Source organism: Antechinus flavipes, chromosome 3 (genome assembly GCF_016432865.1).
Source record: "Antechinus flavipes isolate AdamAnt ecotype Samford, QLD, Australia chromosome 3, AdamAnt_v2, whole genome shotgun sequence".
In the NCBI taxonomy this organism is placed as follows: Eukaryota; Metazoa; Chordata; class Mammalia; order Dasyuromorphia; family Dasyuridae; genus Antechinus; species Antechinus flavipes.
In genome coordinates this window covers 78,220,650-78,243,812 of record NC_067400.1, presented here as the reverse complement: position 1 = coordinate 78,243,812, position 23,163 = coordinate 78,220,650, and the positions used below count along the sequence as shown (strand labels likewise).

Genomic DNA, 23,163 nt, shown 5'->3' with positions numbered 1-23,163 from the left:
TAAGGCTCTCTTTATGAAAGAGGTCCATTTCCATCAGAATACATCCTCAAACAGTATCATTGTTGAGGTATATAATGATCTCCTGGTTCTGCTCATTTCACTCAGCATCAGTTCATGTAAGTCTCGCCAGTCCTCTCTGTATTCATCCTGCTGGTCGTTCCTTACAGAACAATAATGAGAATGGCTTAATTTCTTACAAATTAGAGTCAATTCTCTATATATTTTGGAAATGAGGCCTTTATCGGAACCTTTAACTGTGAAAATGTTTTCTAAGTTTATTGCTTCCCTTCTAATTTTGTCTGCATTAGTTTTTGATATAGTCAAAATTTTCTATTTTATGATCAGTAATGATCTCTAGTTCTTCTTTGGTAATAAATTCTTTCCTCTTCTACAGGTCTGAGAGGTAAACTATCCTGTGTTCCTTTAATTTATTTATAATCTCATTCTTTATGCCTAGATCATGAAGCCATTTTGACCTTATCTTGGTGTCCGGTGTTAAGTGTCAGTCAATACCTAGTTTCTGCCACAGTAGTTTCCAATTTTCCCAGCAATTTTTGTCAAACAATGAGTTCTTATCCCAAAAGCTGGGGTCTTTGGGTTTGTCAAAAGTTACTGTTTTGTCCTTTGAGCCTAACCTATTCCACTGATCAACTTATTTCTTAGCAATACCAAATAGTTTTAGTAACTGCTGCTTTATAATATAATTTTAGATCTGGTACAGCTAGGTTACCTTCATTTGAATTTTTTTTTTTTCCATTAATTCCCTTGAAATTCTTGACCTTTTGTTTTTCCATATGAACTTTGTTGTTATTTTTTCTAGATCATTAAAATAGTTTTTTGGGAGTCTGATTGGTATAGCACTAAATAAATAGATTAGTTTAGGTAGTATTGTCATCTTTATTATATTTGCTCACCCTATCCAAGAGCATTTAATATTTTTCCATTTGGTTAGATCAGACTTAAAATTTGTGTGGAAAGTGTTTTGTAGTTTTGCTCATAAAGTTTCTGATTTTCCGTTGGTAGATAGATTCCTAAGTATTTTATACTATCAGTAGTTACTTTAAATGGAATTTCTCTTTGTAGCTCTTAACTGTTGGATTTTGTTAGTGATATATAAAAAAGCTGATGACTTATGTGGATTTATTTTGTATCTTGCAACTTTGCTAAAGGTGTGGATTATTTCTAATAACTTTTTAGTAGAATCTCTGGGGTTCTCTAAGTATACCATCATATCATCAGCAAAGAGTGATAGTTTGGTTTCCTCATTACCTACTCTTAATTCCTTTAATCTCTTTCTTAACTCTTATTGCCAAAGCTTACAATATTGAATAGTAATAGTGATAGTGGGCAACCTTGTTTCACTCCTGATCTTACTGGGAATGGTTGCAGTTTGTCCCCATTACATATGTTGCTTACTGATGGTTAAATAGATGCTACTAATTATTTTAAAGAAAAGTCCATTTATTCCTGTACTCTCAAGTGTTTTTAATAGGAATGGATGTTGGATTTTATCAAATGGTTTTTCTGCCTCTATTGAGATGATCATATGGTTTTTGTTAATTTGGTTACTAATATGGCCAATTATGCTGATAAGTTTTCCTAATATTGAACCAGTCCTGCATTCCTGGTATAAACCCTACTTAATTATGGTGTATTATCCTGGGGATGATTTTCTGTAGTCTTTTTGCTAATATCTTATTTATTTAAGATTTTATTTAGCATCAGTATTCATTAGGGAGATTGGTCTATAATTTTCTTTCTCTGTTTTCAACCTACTTGGTTTAGATATCAGTAATATGTCTGTGTCATAAAAGGAATTTGGTAGGACTCCATTCCCTATTTTTTCAAATAGTTTATATAGCATTGGGACTAATTGTTCTTTAAATGTTTGGTAGAATTCACATGTAAATCCATCTGGTCCTGGGGATTTTTTCTTAGGGAGTTGATTAATAGCTTGTTATATTTCTTTTTCTGAAATGGGACTAAGAAATTTACTTCCTCTGTTAATTTGGGAAGCCTATATTTTTGGAGGTAGTCATCCATTTCACTTAAGTTATCAAATTTATTGGCATAAAGTTGGGCAAAGTAACTCCTTATTATTTCTCTAATTTCCTCTTTGTTGGTGGAAAGTTCTCCCTTTTCATTTTTAAGACTATAATTTGATTTTCTTCTCCCCTTTTTCTAATCAGATTTACCAAAGGCTTATCTATTTTATTGGTTTTTTCATAAAACCAACTCTTAGTCTTATTTATTAGTTCAATAGTTTTTTTACTTTCAATATTATTAATTTCTCCTTTTAATTTTAGAATTTCAAGTTTAGTATTTGATTGGGGGTTTTAAATTTGGTCTTTTTCTAGCTTTTTAAGTTGCAAGCCCAATTCATTGATCTTCTCTTTCTCTCTTTTATTCAAGTAAGCCTCTAAGGATATAAAATTTCCCCTTATTACCTCTTTGGCTGCATCCCACAAATTTTGGTATGATATCTCATCGTTGTCATTATCTTGAGTGAAATTATTAATTGTGTCTATCATTTGCTATTTCACCCAATCATTCTTTAAGATGAGATTATTTAGTTTCCAATTACTTTTTGGTCTATTTACCCCTAACTTTTTGTTGAATGTAGTTTTTAATTGCATCCTGATCTGAAAAGACACATTTACTAGTTTTGCCTTCCTGCATTTAATTTTGAGGTCTTTATGTCCTAATATATGGTCAATTTTAATATAGGTTCCATGAACTGCTGAGAAGAAAGTATATTCCTTTCTGTCTCCATTCAGTTTTCTCCAAAGATCTATCATACCTAATTTTTCTAATATTCTATTTACCTTTTTAATTTCTTTCTTATTTGTTTTGTGGTTTGATTTATCTAATTCTGAGAGTGCAATGTTGAGATCTCCCACTATTACAGTTTCGCTGTCTGTTTCTTCTTGGAACTCTCTTAACTTCTTTAGGAAGTTAGATGCTATACCACTTGGTGCATGTATGTATAGTATTGATATTGCTTCATTGTCTATGCTACACTTTAGCAAGATATAGTTTCCTTCCTTATCTATTTTAATTAGATCGATTTTTGCTTTTGCTTGATCTGAGATAAGGATGGCTACCCCTGCTTTTTTGTAATGATGTAACTGATGCATAATAGATTTTCCTCCAGCATTACCTTTATTCTGTATGTATCTCCCTTCTTTAAATGTGTTTCCTGTAAACAACAAATTGGAGGGTTCTGATTTTTGATCCAATCTGCTATCTTGCTATCTGCCTCCTCTTAATGGGAGAGTTCATCACATTCACATTTAGGGTTAAAATTACTAATTCTGTATTTCTTGCCATCTTTTATCTCTATATTATGCTTTTCTTTTTTTTTAAACCCCCCCTCCCAACCCTCTTTCCCAGTTTTAAACTTATGTGCCCCACTTGTATCATGCTGTTCACCCTCTTTAGGATCCCTTCCTCCCCCCTTTCAATCTCTTCCCCTTTCTTGTACCCTTCTCTTATTACTCTTTTCCTTTCCCCTTTTCCTCTCCCCCTTTTTAATGAGGTGAGAGAAGATTTTCTATAAAACAAGTATGTCAATTATTTTCTCTTTGAGCCAACTCTGATGAGAGTTAAGATTCACACGATGTTCTTCCCTCTCTCTAAATTTCCTCAGATAGGATGTTTTCTTTGCCTCTTTGTGGGATATAGTTTCCCTCTTTTTACCCCCTTTCACCTTTTTCTGACACTATCCCCTTTCCATTTCTACTTCCTCTTTTTTATGTTATATCAATAAAATCAAATTATACATGTAGTCTTTTTGTATATCCACAACAGAAATACAGTTCTCCAGAGTTCCTTTTACCTTTTTCTTCTTCTCTTGAGTCCTATGGTTGGAGATCAAATTTTTTGTTTAGTTCTGATTTTTTTCTTAGAAACATATGACATTCATCTGTTTCATTAAATGTCCATCTTCTTCTCTGGAAGAAAATGCTCAGCTTGGCTGGGTAGTTTATTCTTGGCTACATTCCAAGTTCTTTTGCCTTTCGGAATATCAGATTCCAGGCCCTTCATTCTTTAATGTGGAGGCAGCCAGATCTTGGGTGATCCTTATTGTGGCACCTCAGTATTTGAATTGCTTTTTTCCGGATGCTTATGCTATTTTTTCCTTTCTGATAATTCTGAAATTTGGCCACAATATTTCTTGGAGTTTTTATTTTAGGGCCTTTTTCAGAAGATGTTCGATGAATTCTTTCATTGCCTATTTTACCTTCTGATTCTATTACCTCTGGACAGTTCTGTTTGATGATTTCCTGTAAAATAGTATCTAGGCTCTTTTTTTCATCATAATTTTGGAAAGTCCAATAATCCTCAGATTATCTCTCCTAGATCTATTTTCCAGGTCTGTTGTTTTTCCAAGTAGATATTTGATGCTTTTCTCTAATTTTTCATTTTTTGATCTTGCTTGCTTGATTCTTGATGTCTCAATGAATAATTGGTTTCTATTTGTTCAGTTCTGATTTTTAATGAGTTATTTTCATTAGCTTTTTTAACTTCTTTTTGTATATGTCCAATTGAGTTTTTAAATGAGTTGTTTTGCTCTATGAAATTTTTTTCCATTTCACTAATTTTTTTTTTTTAGTGAATTATTTTCTTTTTCCAATTCACAAATCTTACTTTCTTGTGAATTCTTTATCTTTTCCAATTCAGAAATCCTACTTTCCTAGGATTTTTTTTACCTTTTCCAATTAACAAATTCTGTTTCCTCCACTTTCTGGGAATTTTTTACCTTTTCCAATTCATATTTCAGGAAGTTGTTACTTTCTTGCAAAGCTTCTCTTTCTTTTCCCCATTTTTTTCTAACTCTTGTTTGAGATTTTTAATGGTCTCTCCTAGGAAAGCATTATGTAAAGGGGGGCCCAGTTAACATTCCCCTTTGGGGGTATTGTCTGGAGACTGTTTGCTATTAGTCTCCTGGGGTTGCAAACCTGATCTTTTCTGCATAGAAGCTATCGATCAATTGTCCTTTTGATTTTTTTACTCATTTAAAAAATCCTTCAGGGTCTGCCTTCAGGGTAAGGAGGTTACCAGCTTCCTCTGCAAAGCAGGGAAAGATGTAAGCAGGCTTCAGGCAATGAGGTATAGGAGTGCTCTGGGAAAAAATCCCTCTCCTTTCCCCCCAACTGGAAGTGATTCAGCACAGCAGAGGTTTAATGACTCCTCTAAGGCTAGAGAATAAGCACTGGAAGTGTCAGTACCCCAGGCCAAAGCCCTGCCCCGCCTTGTGGCTATTTAGCCAGCGAATAGCCCTGCTCAGACTGGATGGAAGCAAGTTGTGGCAGTTCTGTTGCCCCAGGCCAAGCCCAGCATTGGGGGGGGGGGGCCCACCTTGTAGGTTTGTAACTGCCCCAAGGAAAAGTCCTGTACTGCCTATTGGGGCTGCACATCTGCTGTAATATTTCAGTGCCTCCATACTTCTACTTTAAATTCAATTACATTATCTAAAATTTAAAGTATTAACTTTTTTTGGGTTAATTTTGATTTACACATTTATTCCATTGCTGTTCTACAAGTCTCTTTGAGAAGTCTCAGTATTTTCTCTTGAGATAGATGGTAGATATATTGGAAAGAAAGAGAGGAAAAATTAAAGGTTGTAAGTGGGGTTTTAGATGTGGCTTGTATAAGACAACCATTATTACTTTGTCATCATCTGGTTGTCCATCATGTGGCTGTAACCTTTCTTGGAAGAGCAAGGTGAGGATAAGGGCTGGATTAGATTTTAAATGTGGCTTTGCTTATTTTTTTCCTTTGGAGGGTTGTTTTATTCATCTCTCAGATTATTTTATCAGGGCCTGAAGGAGTAAAGCAGCTGGAAGCCTGGAGTCAGATGAGGTTGTGATAGGCATGGTTAGTTGAGACCATGAATGGGATAAAATGGCCCTAGGTCAGAATTTTCAAATAACCCTGGGGAAGAAATACTTCTGATAATTTTCTCTGTATGTTATATTTTGAAAAAATCTTTCTTCATAAGTCTACATAAGCATCTATTAATGAGACAATTCAATTTTCCAATATTGTTAATGTGACTTAAACATAGAATACTTATGTTCTTAGTCTTGTCATATTGCCAAAGATAATTAAGCAAAAGTAATTGACTCCTTACATTATGTAGTGAATTCAATTCAGTCCAGCAAATACTTATACTTTTAGTTCGTTTAACTAGACCAAAGCATGTTCCAGGTTTAGGAGTACAGAGGTAAAACCAGACATAATCCTTGTAATTGAGGATATTAGAATATTGGGGAAAGCATTGAATTTGAAAGAAATGCTTAATTCAGAGCTGACTGTGCTGCTACTGTGGGGATACCTTGGTGGATATCACTTACCTCTCCGATGAGCAAGTTAGACCTGAGAATCTCTTAGGCCTCTTCTAACGATAAATTGTGAGTTTTTAGTCTATTGACTAAGAAAAGCAGTGAATGTAAGATGTGGCTGAATATAAAAAGTGTCCAGAAATTGAAAGTATGAGAAATTTAAGGAATGGATGGAATTTTAAAAATAATCATCCAAGTTTTACCTAGCATCTTTTATTTTAAAATTGGGAATTTTTGTCTTCAGTATCAAGCATAGTACCTCACAGATAGTCAGGATACAATAAAAGTATGTTGGTTTGATTGGAATTTAACCGTATAACCTTTTCATGAAATAGTCTTTGTATCATTTGTTCCTCCCTTTGAGTAAAACATGTCTTCCTTTCTTTTCAGCATATAATCAGCCCCCAACATAGATACTTTGCTACATACTGTAGATATCGACTGGGTACCAGTAGCCTTTTGGATCGTTTCCTTCATGATGTTATGCAGTATCACCCACATCAGTATTATGATAACAGGTAAAACAGGGTGGTAGTGGGTGGGGTGAAAGAAGTTATTAATAGTGCATTGCTATAGCCCACATCATGGTAAATAAAAGTGTGAAATGTTTTGGTAGAGAACTCTCTAGGTGAATTTTTGCATCAGAGAACAAAGGTTAAAAATTTTATGTAAAAAATTTCTGTTAGTATGTCAGGTTTTTAAAAATAAGAACTTTCATTTACATAGACTTGGTTTCTTCTCTTGCTTTTTCCCAAAGAAAGTTTTGGCTCAGTGATGATAAATGATATCTTAGTATATCACTATCGAAACAAATGTGTTATCATAAAAATATCATTCACTGTCAATATAGGATTCAATGCATTGGAAACCAGTTTTTTAAATATTAGTGACTGAAAAGTTAGTAAAAAAGGAAGAATAAAATCTATTGGGTCAGAAAGCTTTAAGTTTTGTAATAAAAGAAGAACTGACAGAAAGACCCTTTAAGAGAGTTATCCTTTTCTGTGATATTTTATGTAAGTTCCTTTGTGATAGTGATTGTCTATCTTTTTTAGCCCCTAATTCCCTAGCATTTACTTAACATAGCGTAAGCTTTAGATGAGGAGATTTGTTCAGTTAGGTGTTTATTTTATAGTCATCATCTTGGATTTTTTTTTTCTTTTGCCAAAATGATAGGATAAACAAAAATCTTAACAATGTTGTCTCTCTGTGATTTAACAGTGAGCTTTTGACCACAAGTGTGGTACTGTAGTGCATGTGTCTGAGGACTGTATTGATTTAGTTCATAGAATCTTAGTGTTAGAAGGTTGGCTAAAAGGTAATGATTTAAGAAAAAATTGTTAAAGAAAAATTTAATCATTTAGTAACACAGTGGAGGGCTTGTTCTACATTGTGGAGGGAGGTCCTATGTAGATGAAATCACACATCCTTGAAATATGTTAGAATGCAGAAAATCAGATGTAGGGGGTTTGCCACATTTAAACTAGTTTATACAGATAGAAGATAGGACTGAAAAGGCTATATAAATAGATCAACCCAAAATTAGCTATGATATTTTAAAAGTGGTTCCTTAGGGGGCAGCTAAATGGTGCATTGGATAGAACATAGACTTTAGAGTGAGGAGGACCTGAGTTCAAGCACTTCATAGCTGTCCTGGGAAGTCACTTAATCCCAATTGCCTCAACCCCCTCCTTCCCCCCTCCCCCCCAGAAAAAAAAAAGATGGTCTTAGAATATAGTATGGTAAAAACAAACTGCTATGGGAAAGTTTTCATGGACCTATTTGGGAACTTAGTTGGGAAAGTCTTTTGTTACATTCTACATCTGCAATTCATTCATCTATAAGCCCATTTAATGGAAACTTAGAGTGATAACTTCAGAAACACTGAATCCTATTTTTTGCTTTTGGCAAGTTTTATTCATAAATACTGTTAGCCTGTGGATCTCAATTATATATCAATCTTGACATTTTTATTATAAATGAAAGTAGAAGATGAAAGGGCAGTTAAATGGAAGGAAAGCTCAGAGGTTTTCTTTAGAGTGACAAATAAAGAAATTTGAACAATTGATTTAATCATGCACTCAAGGATAATGAGAAAAAAAACCTTTATGGGACATATTTGTTGTTTGTATTTTGTAAACATTTGCAAGAGAAGATAACAGTAGCTTATTTATGTAGCAGCATCTGTGGTAGAGAATGAGGAGCTCGAAAAATTCTATGAAGACTATATAGTAAGAGCCTTCAAGTTAAATCAACATACACGTAGTGCTTAGACACTTCAGCTACAAAGATAGGCAGAGAAGAAAGACATAAAATATGTCTAGAAATCTTGGTTCAGGATTAACAATAAAAAAGTTAAAGTCTTCCAAAAGATTCACCCTATTTGGAATGTTTTCTTTGAGAAAAGATTGGGAAGTGAGTACCAGTTAACATCATAATGTTAGGCAGCCAATAGCATTAAAATGAAATTATATTTAAACAGCATGTGATTAGTAACTGATGTGAGAGGCCTGTCCAAATCAATTGCTTAGTATAGTCAGACAACTGATTTCATAGGAGCACAAACGTAGAGCTAGAAGGGAACCTTTGATTTAATAGATGAAGAAACTGAAGCCCAGAGAGGTTAGATGATATTATATAGATTTGAACCTGGAACCTGCTAAATCTAACCTCTTTATCAAAGACCAAATTGGAATTGATTAAAGCTTTTATTTTGTTTCTTGCATATGCCTAGTTTTTTAGATATCCTTCTTCCATTAGAATGCAAGTTCCTAGATGGCAGGGACTGCTTTTGCCTTTTTATGTAAACCCAGCTCTTAGCATAGTGCCTGGCAGGTAAGAAGTGCTTAATAATTACTTGTTGCTTTTCTTGACGAAAGAATAACAATAAGGGGCAGCGAGGTGGCATAGTGGATGGAGCACCAGCCCTGAAGTCAGGAGTACCTGAGTTCAAATTTAGCCTCAAGACTTATGCTTCCTAGCTGTGGGGTCCTGGGCAAGTCATTTAACCCCAATTGCTTTAGCAAAAAATAATAATAATAATAATAAGACGATATGGCATGGTAGTAGGACTGTTTCTGTCTGATTTATTTAAATAAAATAATGAATTGGAAATGAAGTTGGAAATTTACCAACCTAAATTACTCAAACTATCATTATTTCTTAAGGAAATTGAGCCAGGGTAAACCTATTGTTTTAATGAGATCTAGAGAGCTTGGAAACCACTTGTGTCATTTAAGTTTGATTTCATTGCCTTGAGAGATTTGACAGCCAAGGCCAATGCCAGTTTGGAATATAAGCTCATTTGTAAAATCTAGTAAAGGAGGATGGTATGGAAGATTGCTAGTAATATTTTTCAGTGGGAAAAGCAGTTGATAGAGAGGGAAGCTAATTCATAGAAAGCTTGATGAGAACAAAGTTATTCCAAGGGATGAAAATTGAGTACAGAAAATTGTTCAAAAATGGAATTAATCTGTAAATGTTTTCACAAAAACTCTTTACCTTGTGATGGGTGGAGCTGTCATATTTGGATTTTAGCGTGGTAGCCCTCAGTATGTTGAGTAAGGAAGTAGAAATGTCTAAAGAATACATATAAAAGGAGAACTTGGACCAGCTAGAATGAAGGTACACAGAGGAAATCCATATTGGAAGTTACATACATAATTCAAAATTTGAATAAAATATTGAGAGGTCAGTTTTCAAAGAATTTGAAGTAAAAGTAGAAAAATTTTCTTGGAAAAAAATTTGAACCTATTACCAAAAAAGTATGATTAAAAAAAATAATAATAACGATTGACCAGTATCCCAATTTTCTTGCCTCTATAAATTTTTGTGCGAATAATTGGAGAAGACATCAAGACCGTCCTTGACATAAGTTTGAGATGTTTGTTTAACTCAAACTTTAAGTTTGAGAAAGTAGCATTGTAGATAATAACATACTATTTTACATCTAATTTCATCTTAATAGCCATCACTTTCCTGAGAAATAAAGAGAATTCAAGATACTGGTTTCTTATTTGTTGGCTATTAAAAGGATTTGACTAGTAGAGCAAATTCTTATCTTAGAAGTTATTGAATATATTATCTGAATTGGGAAGGCTTTAGTTGGCTTATTAGAGACAAAGGAGTTGATAAGTCAAGCTTTTTTGGTCATATTTCCGACCTAGCACCAAATGTTTTCTGAATAGTGATTTTGTTAAGTCAGGGGCCATACCCCTGGCCATACCAGAAAATAAAATCTAACACATGTATACAAAATTCATTTTTCTGAACCCAAATTTATGGGAAGGATATTTTGCAGAATGGTGACCGGCTTAGTCTCACAGTGAAGAAGTATAGGAACATTGCTGCTTAATGTCTCCAGTTGAAGGATTATAGTCCTCCAGGATTTCAGTGGGTCCACTTTGGATCCACTTGTTAGTCTCACTGTTGTATTCATATCAGGATTATCAAATTTAAGTGGAAATACTGCTATATATTGATGTAGAAAACTACATATTAACAGCATCTGTAGTCTATAAAAATTATTTCGTTAAATGTTTCTCAATTATATTTTGATCTGGTTCCTACAGTGGGTGTCAAACACCTCTTATGTAAGTGACAATGGCTAGGACAAAAGTCTATGAAGTTTTTAACTTTGTAGTAATTGTTTATTTTCATAGACCTTAAGTTTGAGTCTTTAAGGAACCTTTTTTATTTGCCTGCTGTCAGTGATAGTAGGAAGTATTTTGTGTTTGGATCCATAACTTCAATGGAGAGAGAAGGATCCTTTAGTCTTAGGTCTAACAAGGTTTATCACTAACTAAAGATCACTGGAGTATATTCAACAGGAACAGAGTACATGGCTGTGTATGTGTGGAGGGAATTGGACCATTTCTATGATATTTTTCATTAGTATAGGACTCCCAGGTTCATTTTGTTGTTAGATCTTGTTCCTATCTACACAGCATTTCTTATATACATCCTTTTCTTTCTACTCATATCCACTACTTTCATCACCTTTTGCCTGGCTTGTTGTGGTAGCCTTCTAATTGGTCTTCTGGACTAAAGCAAAGGTCTACTATGTTCTCCCAAGTAGTACAAAGGAAAAATAAATCTTAATTAAAGTGTTCTCTCCCTTTCTCTCTGTATATATGTATATTATTTTTTATATGTATATATACATACACATACACATATATTTCCTCACAACCTCTGCCATGAATGTGTTGTAGTTTACTTTCTTCTTTTTTTGTCTACTAAACCTCATCATTTCTTATTTTAGCCCTTTTGTTCAGTATGGTGTTTATTTTAAAACTTTAGAAGGTGAAATTAAAGTCTAAAAACATAGATGATTTCAAGACCATGAGAGGAGATTTGGAACTACCTTGGAATAAAAATAAATAAATAAAACCTTCTATTCTTTCCTTCCTATACCCTCTTAATGCTTTGGTTTTATATATATAGTATATGTGCAAATATGTATGCATATGTATGATGATACATATATATCTCTATACATATGTGTGAGTGTACACACACATTTATGTGTATATATATGCATCTTCATTCATGAATCATCTTAAAAGTGAGCCTGAATCTATTCTTCTTGTCTTGAAATAGCAGCTCTTTGCAGAGTTTGCGTTCTTCCTTTAAGACTTTAAATTTAAAACCAAACTGAATAACTTAATAAAGAACTAGTTAAGTTCTGGAACGAAAAGTAGAGATGCATAATAGACAAAACAAGTTGAAACACATTATCAACCACAATTACAGGTAAGATACAGCATAAAAGATGTTGCAAAGAAATATTTGGCCAGAAAGATATCATACAATGAGTAATATTGAGACATAATCTATGGACATGCCAACGATAGGGTCCCAGAATCTTAGTAGAAAAGCTTTGAATGGTAGTACCAGATGCAAGGCAGCTCCAGAGATTTCTTGAGCAGAATCTGGTACAAGTTGTCCCTGGATTCCCATTAAAGGGAGTAACAAGCGGGGGGGGGGGGGGGGTCGGGAGTAACAAGAGGGGGGGGTCCCACAGTTGGGAATCTTGAGTCTCTGCAATAGTAGTAGAAGGGCCTTAAAGGCCTTTACGAAAACTGTGCCTGAGTTATAGCAGATGATTCAGCCAATTTCTTAGAAGTCTTAGCCATTATACTCAACTGCTCATGCCTTACAAGAATATATGAGCAGAGTTTTAATTCAAGCACAAACCCTCAGTTGAAATTGGTAATATGAGCAAATTGAAGAAAAAGACAAATACTTGAAAAAGTAGCCTGGACTAATAGATTTCTATGGCCTAAACCCAGATAAAGAGTGTGACACTACAATAATTCCATGTAGTAATTCAGAAAAAAACATTATGGCCATAAAGAATACAGAAGAACTTATAAGAACTTAAATGAGATACAAAATGGAATAACTAGGGAGGGAAAGAATAGCAAGGAGAATTGATACAACAGAGTGGGAAACCATAACCAAGAATTGAATGCTTTGAAAATCAAAACTGATCCCTAAAAAATGACATTGGACAACATTGGACAACAAGCAATATTAAAATGAAATCAAAATATTGAAAAAGTTTGAAATTGTAAGGAATATATTAAAAACAATTGACCTGGATAATGGTTAAAAGGAGAGATAATCTAAGAATATATGTACTACTTGAGAATCATGACCAAAAAACCTCCCAGAACAAAATGTAAACTTGGACAAAGTATTTCAAGAAAGTACAAATAGAGATACTATAGCTACATCACTTAGAGGCAAAGCTCAAAGTGAAACCCAAGAATGAAACACCCAGAAATATCATAGCCAAAATCTAATACTTTCAGATCAGAGATTTGAATCAGCCAGAGATTGGAATCAGCCAAAAGGAAAGATGAATCACAGTCAAAACCACATTTGACACAGGAGTTACCACTAAACGAGAAGGGAGCTTGGAATGATACTCAAAAAAATAACCTATTAAATGAAATAAAGAATTTCCAGGAATTCTCAACAAAAAGACGGTCACTGAGTAAAATAGAAATACAGTAGTTAGGAAGAATATAGAAAAGCATACATTTGTTCATTTGGAAGGGACCATATTGGATAATAACTTACAAGAAAGAGTCACTGAGAGAAGTAAATAAGTTATACCAAGGGCCTGGGGAGGTGAAGTTAGTTTTTTTTTTTTTTTTTTTTTTGTTTTTTATGATCTTAGGAAAATACTGAAATGGGAAGAGGAAGTGACAGTACTGGGGAGGAGAGGGAAAGGCCCTTACTGTTTCACAGGATAGCAGTTTATGAGAGGAAGAATATCCAAACATAGAAAGAAGTAGGGGAAACAGTATCTCAAGAACCCTACTTTCATCTAAAATAAAAAAGGTTGAGAATTACACACACGCAGATCTTGGAATAGAAATAACATTAAATTTAACAAGAAAATGGAAAACAACAGGGAAAGGGTGAGAGAGGAGGTTATGAGAAGGAAGGTAGGATTGGTGAGGGCAAAACAACCTCCAGTATTGGAGGGTGGGGATAAGAATGGGAAATTGAGAGAAAAGGAAAAATTAAAAAAAAATCTGATACCAGAGGAGGGGAAATCACTTCATTTATCAATCATAGATTCTAGACAAACTCTCTTTTACCTTCTTATTTGTAAAGGATGGGGAATAGATTGGGGACAGAGAGGACCCGACTATAATTAGGCAGATATAGAGAAATACATAATTAATAGTTATAATTGTAAAGTTGAATAGGATGACCTCAGCTATAAAATGAAAGATGATAGAATGGATTAGGAGGCGTAATACAATATATATCTTTTTACCAGAAACACATTTGAAACACTTAAGGTTTACATAAAGTTAAAGAAATTGGTTATAACAAAATCCATTGTGTTTCAGGTGAACTCAGAAAAGCAGGGATCCCAGTCATGATTTCAAATAAAGGTACAGTAAATGTAGACATGATAAGAGACAGGAAAATTACATTATGCTTAAAGTCACAGTGAATAATAAGTCAATATAATAGTTATTTTTGCTCTAAACATACAATAGTATACAATAGTATAATAGTGGGGAATCTCAATGTAATTCTTTCATACTAAAGACATTTCTTAACAAAAAGATAACCAAGAAGGGATTTAAACTCCTATAATAGAATATTAGAAAAATTAACAGTTAAAAGAATTCTAATATTGGCAACAGAAAGTAGTTTAAATATATCAGCTGTATGTACATGATCCCTTTGCAGAAATCAACCCTATACCTGATGATAAAAATACAGAAGAGCAGAAATACTGAACATATTCTTTACTGATCATAATATAATAAAAATACATTTAATAAGTCCTTGAAGATTTTTCTTTCTTTGAAGTCAAAGTCAAAAGACTTTGAAGAAGTCTTTCTTCAAAGAATTAAAAATTAAGGTAGTTTAATTCTAATAAACTAGCATATCAAAAAACACTCGAACAATAAAAAATTTGAATTTAAAAAATGAAAATAATGAGAGAAAACGAAAAATTACTGTGTTCAGGTAAAATGATTCTAAGGGGGAAAATTCATATCTTTAAGTGCTTTCATTGATAAAGGAGGGAAAAAAAATAAAACTTGGGAGCCAACTAAAACACTAGAATGATAGACAAAACTCCAGCTAAACAACAAAATATATAAAAAAAGTAGAAAAATAAGAGATTAATAAAACTGAAAAGGAAAACAACTTTTGCATTGATGTACATTAAAAGTAAGACAATAAATAGTCATAACTAATGGGATTAAAAAGAAAAAAAAGATTGTTATAAAAAATAAAATGGGAGAATCCACAATTAAAGAAAAACTAAGAAAAAAAAATTATTTTGCTTAAGTATTTAGCAAAGCTAACAACTGAGATGAATTAGTGAATACATAGAAAAATATAATATTCAGAAAGTAGAAGAAAATATGGGGAAAAAATGGAATAGCTATAATTAAATTACCATAGTGTGGTATCAGATGGATTTACAAGTGTCATAATACTCAAATTACTCAAATATTTTATAGGGTTACAAAAAAAGTAATAGTTAATCTAGGGGAACAAAAGATCAAGAATCTTAAGGGAAGTAATGAAAAAAGTGAGGAAGGAGGCCTAGCTATACCTGTATTTTTCAATACTTTCATTTTCAAAAGCAGTAATTTTCAAAACAATTTGGTAATTGATTGAACAATAGGTTGTTCATTATCAGATCTATAATATATAAAAGCTTATTAACATAGTAGTATAGTGTTCAGTAAACCCAAGGATTCCAGTTAGTGGGGTAAAAGCTCATTCTACCATAGAAACTTGTGGGGAACCCTAGTGAGCAATCTAAGCAAAATTAGGCTTTGAACAATATCTTATACTAAGATAAGTTTCAAATGGCTATATGACTTAGAGAAGAAATTGACCTCCTTATTTCTCTATAGACAGGGAGAATTCCTGACAACAAGGGATTGAGAGAATTCACAGATGATGAAATGGAGAATTTTGGTTCCACAAAATTGAAATAACATTTGTATAAACCAGTATTATTAAAAATCAAAAGGGAAATTAACTGGGAAAAATAACTTTTCAACAAGTTCTCCAATAAAGATATCATATCTAAGATATGTAAGGAACTGATTCAAGTTTGTAAGAATTAAGGTCATTACTTAGTTGATAAATGGTTAAAAGATATGAACAGCCAGTTTTTCAAGGAAGAATTCTAACCTATCAACAGCTAGATGGAAAAAAATGCTTACAGTCCTAGAAAAATTTTGTAATTCTTCCTATCTATCAGATTGTCAGAGGACAAAAAAAAGAAGTGATAAATTTTGATGGTGCTGTGGAGAAGAGACACCTTAATAACAGCATTGAAGCTGTGATTGGTTTAACAATTCTGGAAAACAATATGGAGTTTGCCATCTAAAATCACTAAACTGTTTGTATCTTTTGATCTAGTGTTAGATCCATAGAGAGATAGCTCCATACCTCAAAGAAATTGTTAAAGAGGGAAAGGACCAACATAAGCAAAAATATTTATAACTTCCCTCTTTGTAGTGGCATAGAACTGGAAAGTAAGGAATTGCCTGTCATTTGTAATAATGATGATAACAGTTAAAACCATCACTAATGTTCCAGTGCTTACCAGGTACAGTGTTAAGCACTTTGATTATCTCATTTGATCCCCACAACAAACTTGGGAGTTAAGTACTGTTATCATCCTAATTTTTAAGGATGAGGGGACAAAGTTAGTGTATGTCCGATATCAGATTTGTCTTTTTCACATAATAGGCTTGGTGCTCTGTGTGCTGTACCACCTACCTGCTCCTAGGCTGAACAAATCATGGTACATTTTTCAGGATGTTAGTTTCTTAAGAAATGAGGAAATATATGGTTTTGCTCAGAATTGAGAATTAGTTCTATGGGAACTAATAACAAAATAAAATTAATAGAAATAGGAATATACAATAACATGGAGAAAATCAACTTTGAAAAACTTTGAATTCTGATCAGTGCAATGACAACCTCATGATTCCAAAGGACTAAAGATGACAGAAAATTTTCAGCTCTGACAGAGTAGTGATGGATGCATTTTGAGCAAAGTGAGTCACAATTGTTTTTTTATACTGCAGTGCAGGAATTTGTTTTACTTATTTGTATTTGTTGAAAGGATTTCCCACCCCTTCTCTCAAATTATGCGGAGTAGTCATGGGAGAAGGGAAGGGAAAGGAACAGTATTTATTAAGGACTTTCTATGTGCCGGACCCCATTCTTGGGGCTTTAAAATAGCTCTCTTTTGGTTGGGGAAACTGAAGCAGACAGAGGATAAGTTAGTAGCTTAGAGTTACACAGCTAATAATTGTCTGAGGCCAGATTTGACTACAGTTCTTGACTCTGAAGCCCAATGCCATTCTTTAATCACTGAGCCACCTGACTACCCACCATACTTAGTATGGTGGAGAGAGGAAAGCAAAAAAATATTTGTGCAAAACCAATAAGATGATAAAAATATAAAACTGTAGAAGTATTTTTTTATAAACAATTAAAATGATGCATTCTTTACAGTATAAGAAAAGATGGTTGCTTTTAGTTTTATCATGTTAAAACAGATTATTCCAATAATACCACTTATTTTACGCACATTAACTTTGAAATAAGATAGAATGGAATGCAAGTTAGAACCATTATAAATTATAGCTGTCATAATTCATATCTTACATACATACATACAGAGCATCTCAATCAAAGCACAAAAATCACATGCCTGGTCATTTATGATGTTGTACTATCCTTTTATTTGATATATTTTTATGATTTTCCTCTTCTATATTCCTTTGCTATTATTGAAACTATAATTAAGGTTATACTGGGGAATTAATCAGCATTAGTAATAACTATACTAAAGATTATTTATTTTTTGAATAAACTAACATATCAATACAATTTAATTTTGAAAAAAATGCAGCATTACATTTTAAAAGAAGTATTTTGTATAAAGGTAAACTTTTTGATTTTTCTAGTATAATCTAATGTTAATGAGAGTGACATACTTTTCATAAAATAAGAAGGGTAGTGGGAGTAATTCCAGTTAGATTAATAAATAATAGATGACATTTATGAAAGCATTATACATATGGCCCTAGAAATTGCCATTAATTTCAAGTTTAAAATACATTTTAAGAATAAAATGGTTTTTGCATAAAATCATCCCTCCTTTTTATATAGTGATTTTGTAATTAATTTGAAATGAGTAAAAATAAGCAATGTTTTATACTCGTCAATACATTTTGCATGTTTCATTATCACTTTTATACAGTTAGTTTTTTAAGCACAGTCTTACCAGTGAGAATTAAGGGTTATTAAGAAGGTTATTTGGCGATCTTAGTTTTTTGAACTAATTTTGCTAAATGAATACTGATGTTTAGAGGAGTCATATAACTTTTAAGAGAGTAATTTACCAGTATTTTACTAAAATATTTTTATTTTTATTTAATTAGAGTGCTAATGTGCATCTTTTTTACATACTTATATATGTATGTATGAATGAATGTACATGAATGTATGAATGATTCAGTGAAAAAAATTATTTTAAGTTCTTACTATATGTCAAGCACTGTACTAAGCTGTGGGGATACAGATACAAAATTGAAGACAATCTCTACCTTCAAGGAACTTATATACTAAGAGGGGAGACAACACATGAATTATCACCTTGGGGGGTAGTATTTTGCTTTGGAAAATTATAAGGATGATAAGTAACCTATAGAAAAGTCTTATCTATTCACCTTTTCCAATAGCAACTGCAGAATTGATTTCATCATAATTCCATCATTAGAGTGATGAGACTGTTAAAAGACATCCGTGTTGGTAACATGGATGGTGAGAAGATGGCCAGGGTATATAGACACAGGCAGGGAGACACCTATTCAGTGCATGCATTTACTTACTATATATGTAGCGATATAGGGAGATACACATTGATACTTACATAGGCATATATAGATATAGATCTTTGTATAGATCTAATATAAACACTTTTATAGATGAGTATAAGTATTTTTAATAGATGACTTATTAAAAATTTTCAGGGAAAGTGTTTTCTCTACAATGGTTTTAGTTATGATGACTATAATTAATTATAGCTGCAAAACTGCAATATTACAATAAATCTTTTCAGCAGCAAAGTTACCATTACTATTGGAATTCAGGGGAGCTAGGTCACAAAGGAGTATAGTTTGTTTTTAGTCACTATTCTCCCCAAAATAATTCATTAGAGAGTTCTCCCTTAAGGGACTGTTAATACAGATCTCTTTTAGTCATAGTGATTGAGATTCTTGGTATCAGCAATGGTTCTTGTTCTAGTAATAGTATTCAACAGATAGTTCTGTTTGTTGAAGCAGATTTATAAAGATACCCTTACTCTTACTTAACTCAGATTTTTACTGAAATTTCCTAGTTAGAAAATATGGTCAAAAAATACTTTGGATTATTTTTCATTAACTAAATTTACCAAAAAAACCCAGGAAATCTCATATTAAAGCTATTACCTCTTCTAGAATACAGATAGGGACATTGACAAAAACATTTTGTAAACATAAGACTATATATGTATATATTTTTTAAAGATGCAAAGTGGATCTCATAAGATTCCAGTGTATAATAACTTTCATTGTTGGGTAATTATTTTTCACATCTCACCTAAGTACCTCATCTTGCAATTTAAACCTTTTTCATTCCTGTAATTCTTCAATGGAGACTAACTAATTTCATTATAAAAAATGGTAGTTACTAAGCTTGCTGATTATCTGTTAAGTCATTTTAAAATTTTTCATAGATGTGAGTCTTTATGCTGAGTTTGGTTCATATTCTTGGTAATAAATATTCTTGTGACATTTAATTTGGATCCTTTATTTTAACTATGTATTGTTATGTAGCTTTTTATAAAAAGTTTCATAAAAAAAGTTTTAGATAATTATGATCTCAGAAATTTTAATCTGTTGCTCAGCATGATTATTTCCTCTTCTTTTATATTGACATATTTTCAGGTAAGTAAAAAATTCCTAAATTTATTCTGTCACATGATCAGATTGAATATCCCCATAATACTTAGAAGAATACATAGCAAATATAGCAAACAAAAAAATATAATCTTGTGAGCTAGGTTTTTATGTTATACATATCAGGTAATTAAAAAAAGGGAAGATATATTGATTGTATCTAGTCTCTTAAAGGAGGCAGAATTAGCCTACTTCCAGACCCACCATAGAAACGGTTGCAACTCTGCCTAAAGCTAATACTGCAAATGATAAGTCATTAACTTGCCTGTCACATCTATTTCTACTGACGTGTGTAGCCAAACTCCCTTCTTATCCCTTTCTATTTACCAGTCTAGTTCATGTTCTGAACTGACTAGTGAAGAAAGAATAATACTACTAATAATTAATATTATTCTTTGAGGTTTGCAAAGCATTGTACATAAATGATTCATTTAATGATGATAAGAATTGATGTTATTTGGTCTGTTTCATTTTACAGAGGAGGAAATTGAGACCTGGAGAAATCGTGACTTTTCAAAGGTCATTTTTAAATCTAGGGCCGCTAAACCCAAATTCAGTGTTATGAAAAGTTTCAGAGTTTCAGTCTAATTTCTGAATGTCCTGAAAAGCTAATGTAACATTTTAATAACATACGTGATTCTCCTGTGGGTAACAATTTTTTTTCCATTTGTCTATAAATAAAGCTATTTTTAATACTTAATAATTGTTTAATTATGCTATCAAACTATTAATAATCTTGAAAATACCTCTGAAGTTGATAAAAATTATAGTAATTGTTATTTTGATCAAATATTTTCTGATTTGTCTCTGATTTGGATAATTCCTGTTTTGCAGTTGCTATGTAGTTATAATTTGCACCTAGCAAGTACTTAATGATTTTGTTGAATTAAATGTTTTTAACTGCGTAAGAGTCTTAGGTTTTTTTTTTTTTTTTAGCACCAGTTGCAGAAACCATCTCTTTCTCCTATTAACAGGTCCCTGAATCATTTCCCAGCTCCCAGTGGCAGAGACTGATTCAGTCACCTTGATTTGTCCTTTCTACGTAGGAGGAATCTTCATTTCTGAAGTTCTTGAAAATCTTTTATTTAAAATTTTAAGTGTACTTTAGAATTTGTTTATGTGGGGGGGGTGTGGGTGTGTTTGGATGTGTGTATATGTGTGTATAAATATGTATATGTATGGATGTATGTATATATAATGAAATTTTTTCCCCCATATTTTAGGTCAACATATGATGACATGCCATTTCTCACCCATCTGCCGCCTCCCAAGGAGGCTCAATTGGATAATGATCAGGTTCCAGAAAATGGGGCTGAGGAGGAATCTCTTGATGATGACAGAGAAGATTCATCAATAAGGGACTTGAAATCCATTGCAGATTCATGTTCTTCTTGTAAATCCCAGGACAATATGGAGGAGATTTCTCATCAATCAACAGTTACCCAAACAAGTGGGAATGAGCAGCAACTGTCTATGGAAGACTCTCAGGAGGAGACCATATGCATCGATAACAACATGATAAAGCACAGTCCTGAGGAAAGTGTTCAGACTTCAAATAGTAGCCATAACATTCAAAGTTCACCAGTGGTTACAGAGTACCCCAGTTCTATTAGTTCTTTACCTCGAGATCCTGCTGTTAGTCCAGTTACGACTGAAAATGCCAGTTTATCATCCCCAGAAACTCATTCAATTTCAGTAATCAGATGTAACCCAGACAGGAACGATACGTGCAATAAGGATGTACAGTTGGACAAATGTCCTAACTCTTTTGAATCTTCACTCCAGTTAGGAGCTTCTTCAGTTTTACGTCCGAGCCCTAAAGTTGGACAAGGGAACTCTTTCGATATGACCTCAGGTAAATCATTTTTGCAACGAGATGGTTTACAATCTCAGGGTAAATCTTGGGAGGCTGACTTCCAACTCAGGAAACCTATGGGTACTGGTGGATTATTAAAATTTGATTCAGTCCCCAAAGTAGGAGAAAATGCAGAAACAAAATTCAGCAGTTTGGGTATGGGTACTGGTGGCTCACAAAACTTTAAGTCTATCTTCAGATTTGGAAAAAGTCCAGATACAAAGTTGAGCAATATTAATGTTGAAACTGGTGGTTTATTAAGGATTGATTTAAGCTCCAAATTAGGGGGGAAATTAAGTAAAAAACTAAGAAATAGTAGTATGGACACTAATAGTTCGCTAAACTTTGATCCATCCCCTAAAGTAGGAGAAAACTCTAAAACAAAGTTAAGAAATATGAGTCTGACTACTGGTAGCTCACTTAACATTGAGGCAACCCCAAAACCAGAAAAAATCTCAGAAACAGGGTTGATCAGTATGAGTATGAATATTGAAGACACACAAAATTTTAAGTCAATTATCAGATTTGGAAAAAACTCAGTATCAGATTTGAGTATTTTGGGTATGAGAACTAGTGGCTCATTAAGTTTTGAGGCAACCCCCCCAATAGGAGAAAACCCCCAAATTAATTTAAGCAATATTGGTTTGGATAGTGGTGACCCATTAAACCTTCATTCAACTCCCAAACCAGGAGAAATCTCCAAAACAAAATTAAGCAATATTGGTATGATTGCCAGTGACTCTCAAAACATTGATTCAACTCCCAAAGTAGAAGAAAATCTAGAAAAAAAATTGAGCAGTTTAAGTATAGAGATTGGTGATTCACAAAAGTTTAGCTCAATTATCAGATTTGGAAAAGGCTTGGAAACAAAATTGAGTAATATTGATCAGGAAAATGATGGTTCTCTAAATTTTGAGATAATTCCTAAATTAGGAGAAATCTCAAAAACAAAGTTAAATAGTATTGAAAAACGTAAGAGTGACTTACTAAACTTTGAGCCAATTTCAAAATTGGGGGAAAATACAGAAACAAAGTTGAGGGATATAGGTACTGGTGACTCACAAAACTCAGTCATCAGATTTGGACAGAATTCAGAAGCAAAATTGAGCCATATGAGTATGGAAACTGGTAATTTGGGCAATTTTGAGTCAAACACCCAATTTAGAGAAAATTCAGAAATAAAGTTAGGCTGTTTTGGTATGGGGACTGGTAGCTCACTTAACTTTGAGTCATCCTTCAATTTGGGGGAAAAATCAGAAATAGTGTTCAGCAATGTAGGTACTGGTGGTTCAAAAGATGTTGAGGTAACTCCCAAACTAGGAGAAAACTCAAAGATGAGCATTAATGATATGGGAATTGGTGACTTTGAAATAGCCATCAAAATGGGAGGAAATACTGACAGAAAGTTAAGCAAAATGAGTACTGGTGGCTCACAAAATTT

The 23,163-nt window shown here is 33.0% G+C and overlaps 1 protein-coding gene across 6 annotated transcripts in view; it reads left to right on the top strand.

Moving 5' to 3' along the window:
- Positions 1-23,163, top strand: part of ZDBF2 (zinc finger DBF-type containing 2) — a 128,031-nt gene that overhangs the window by 38,275 nt on the left and 66,593 nt on the right. For all 6 annotated transcript variants that reach the window (XR_007951693.1, XM_051983703.1, XM_051983702.1 and 3 more), the window contains exons 11-12: positions 6,738-6,865; positions 21,091-21,722. Coding sequence is in view for 5 of the 6 variants with exons in the window: in XM_051983703.1 (XP_051839663.1) it covers positions 6,738-6,865; positions 21,091-21,722 (760 nt within the window). In the remaining variant the exon portion in view is untranslated. The remainder of the gene's footprint in view (positions 1-6,737; positions 6,866-21,090; positions 21,723-23,163) is intronic.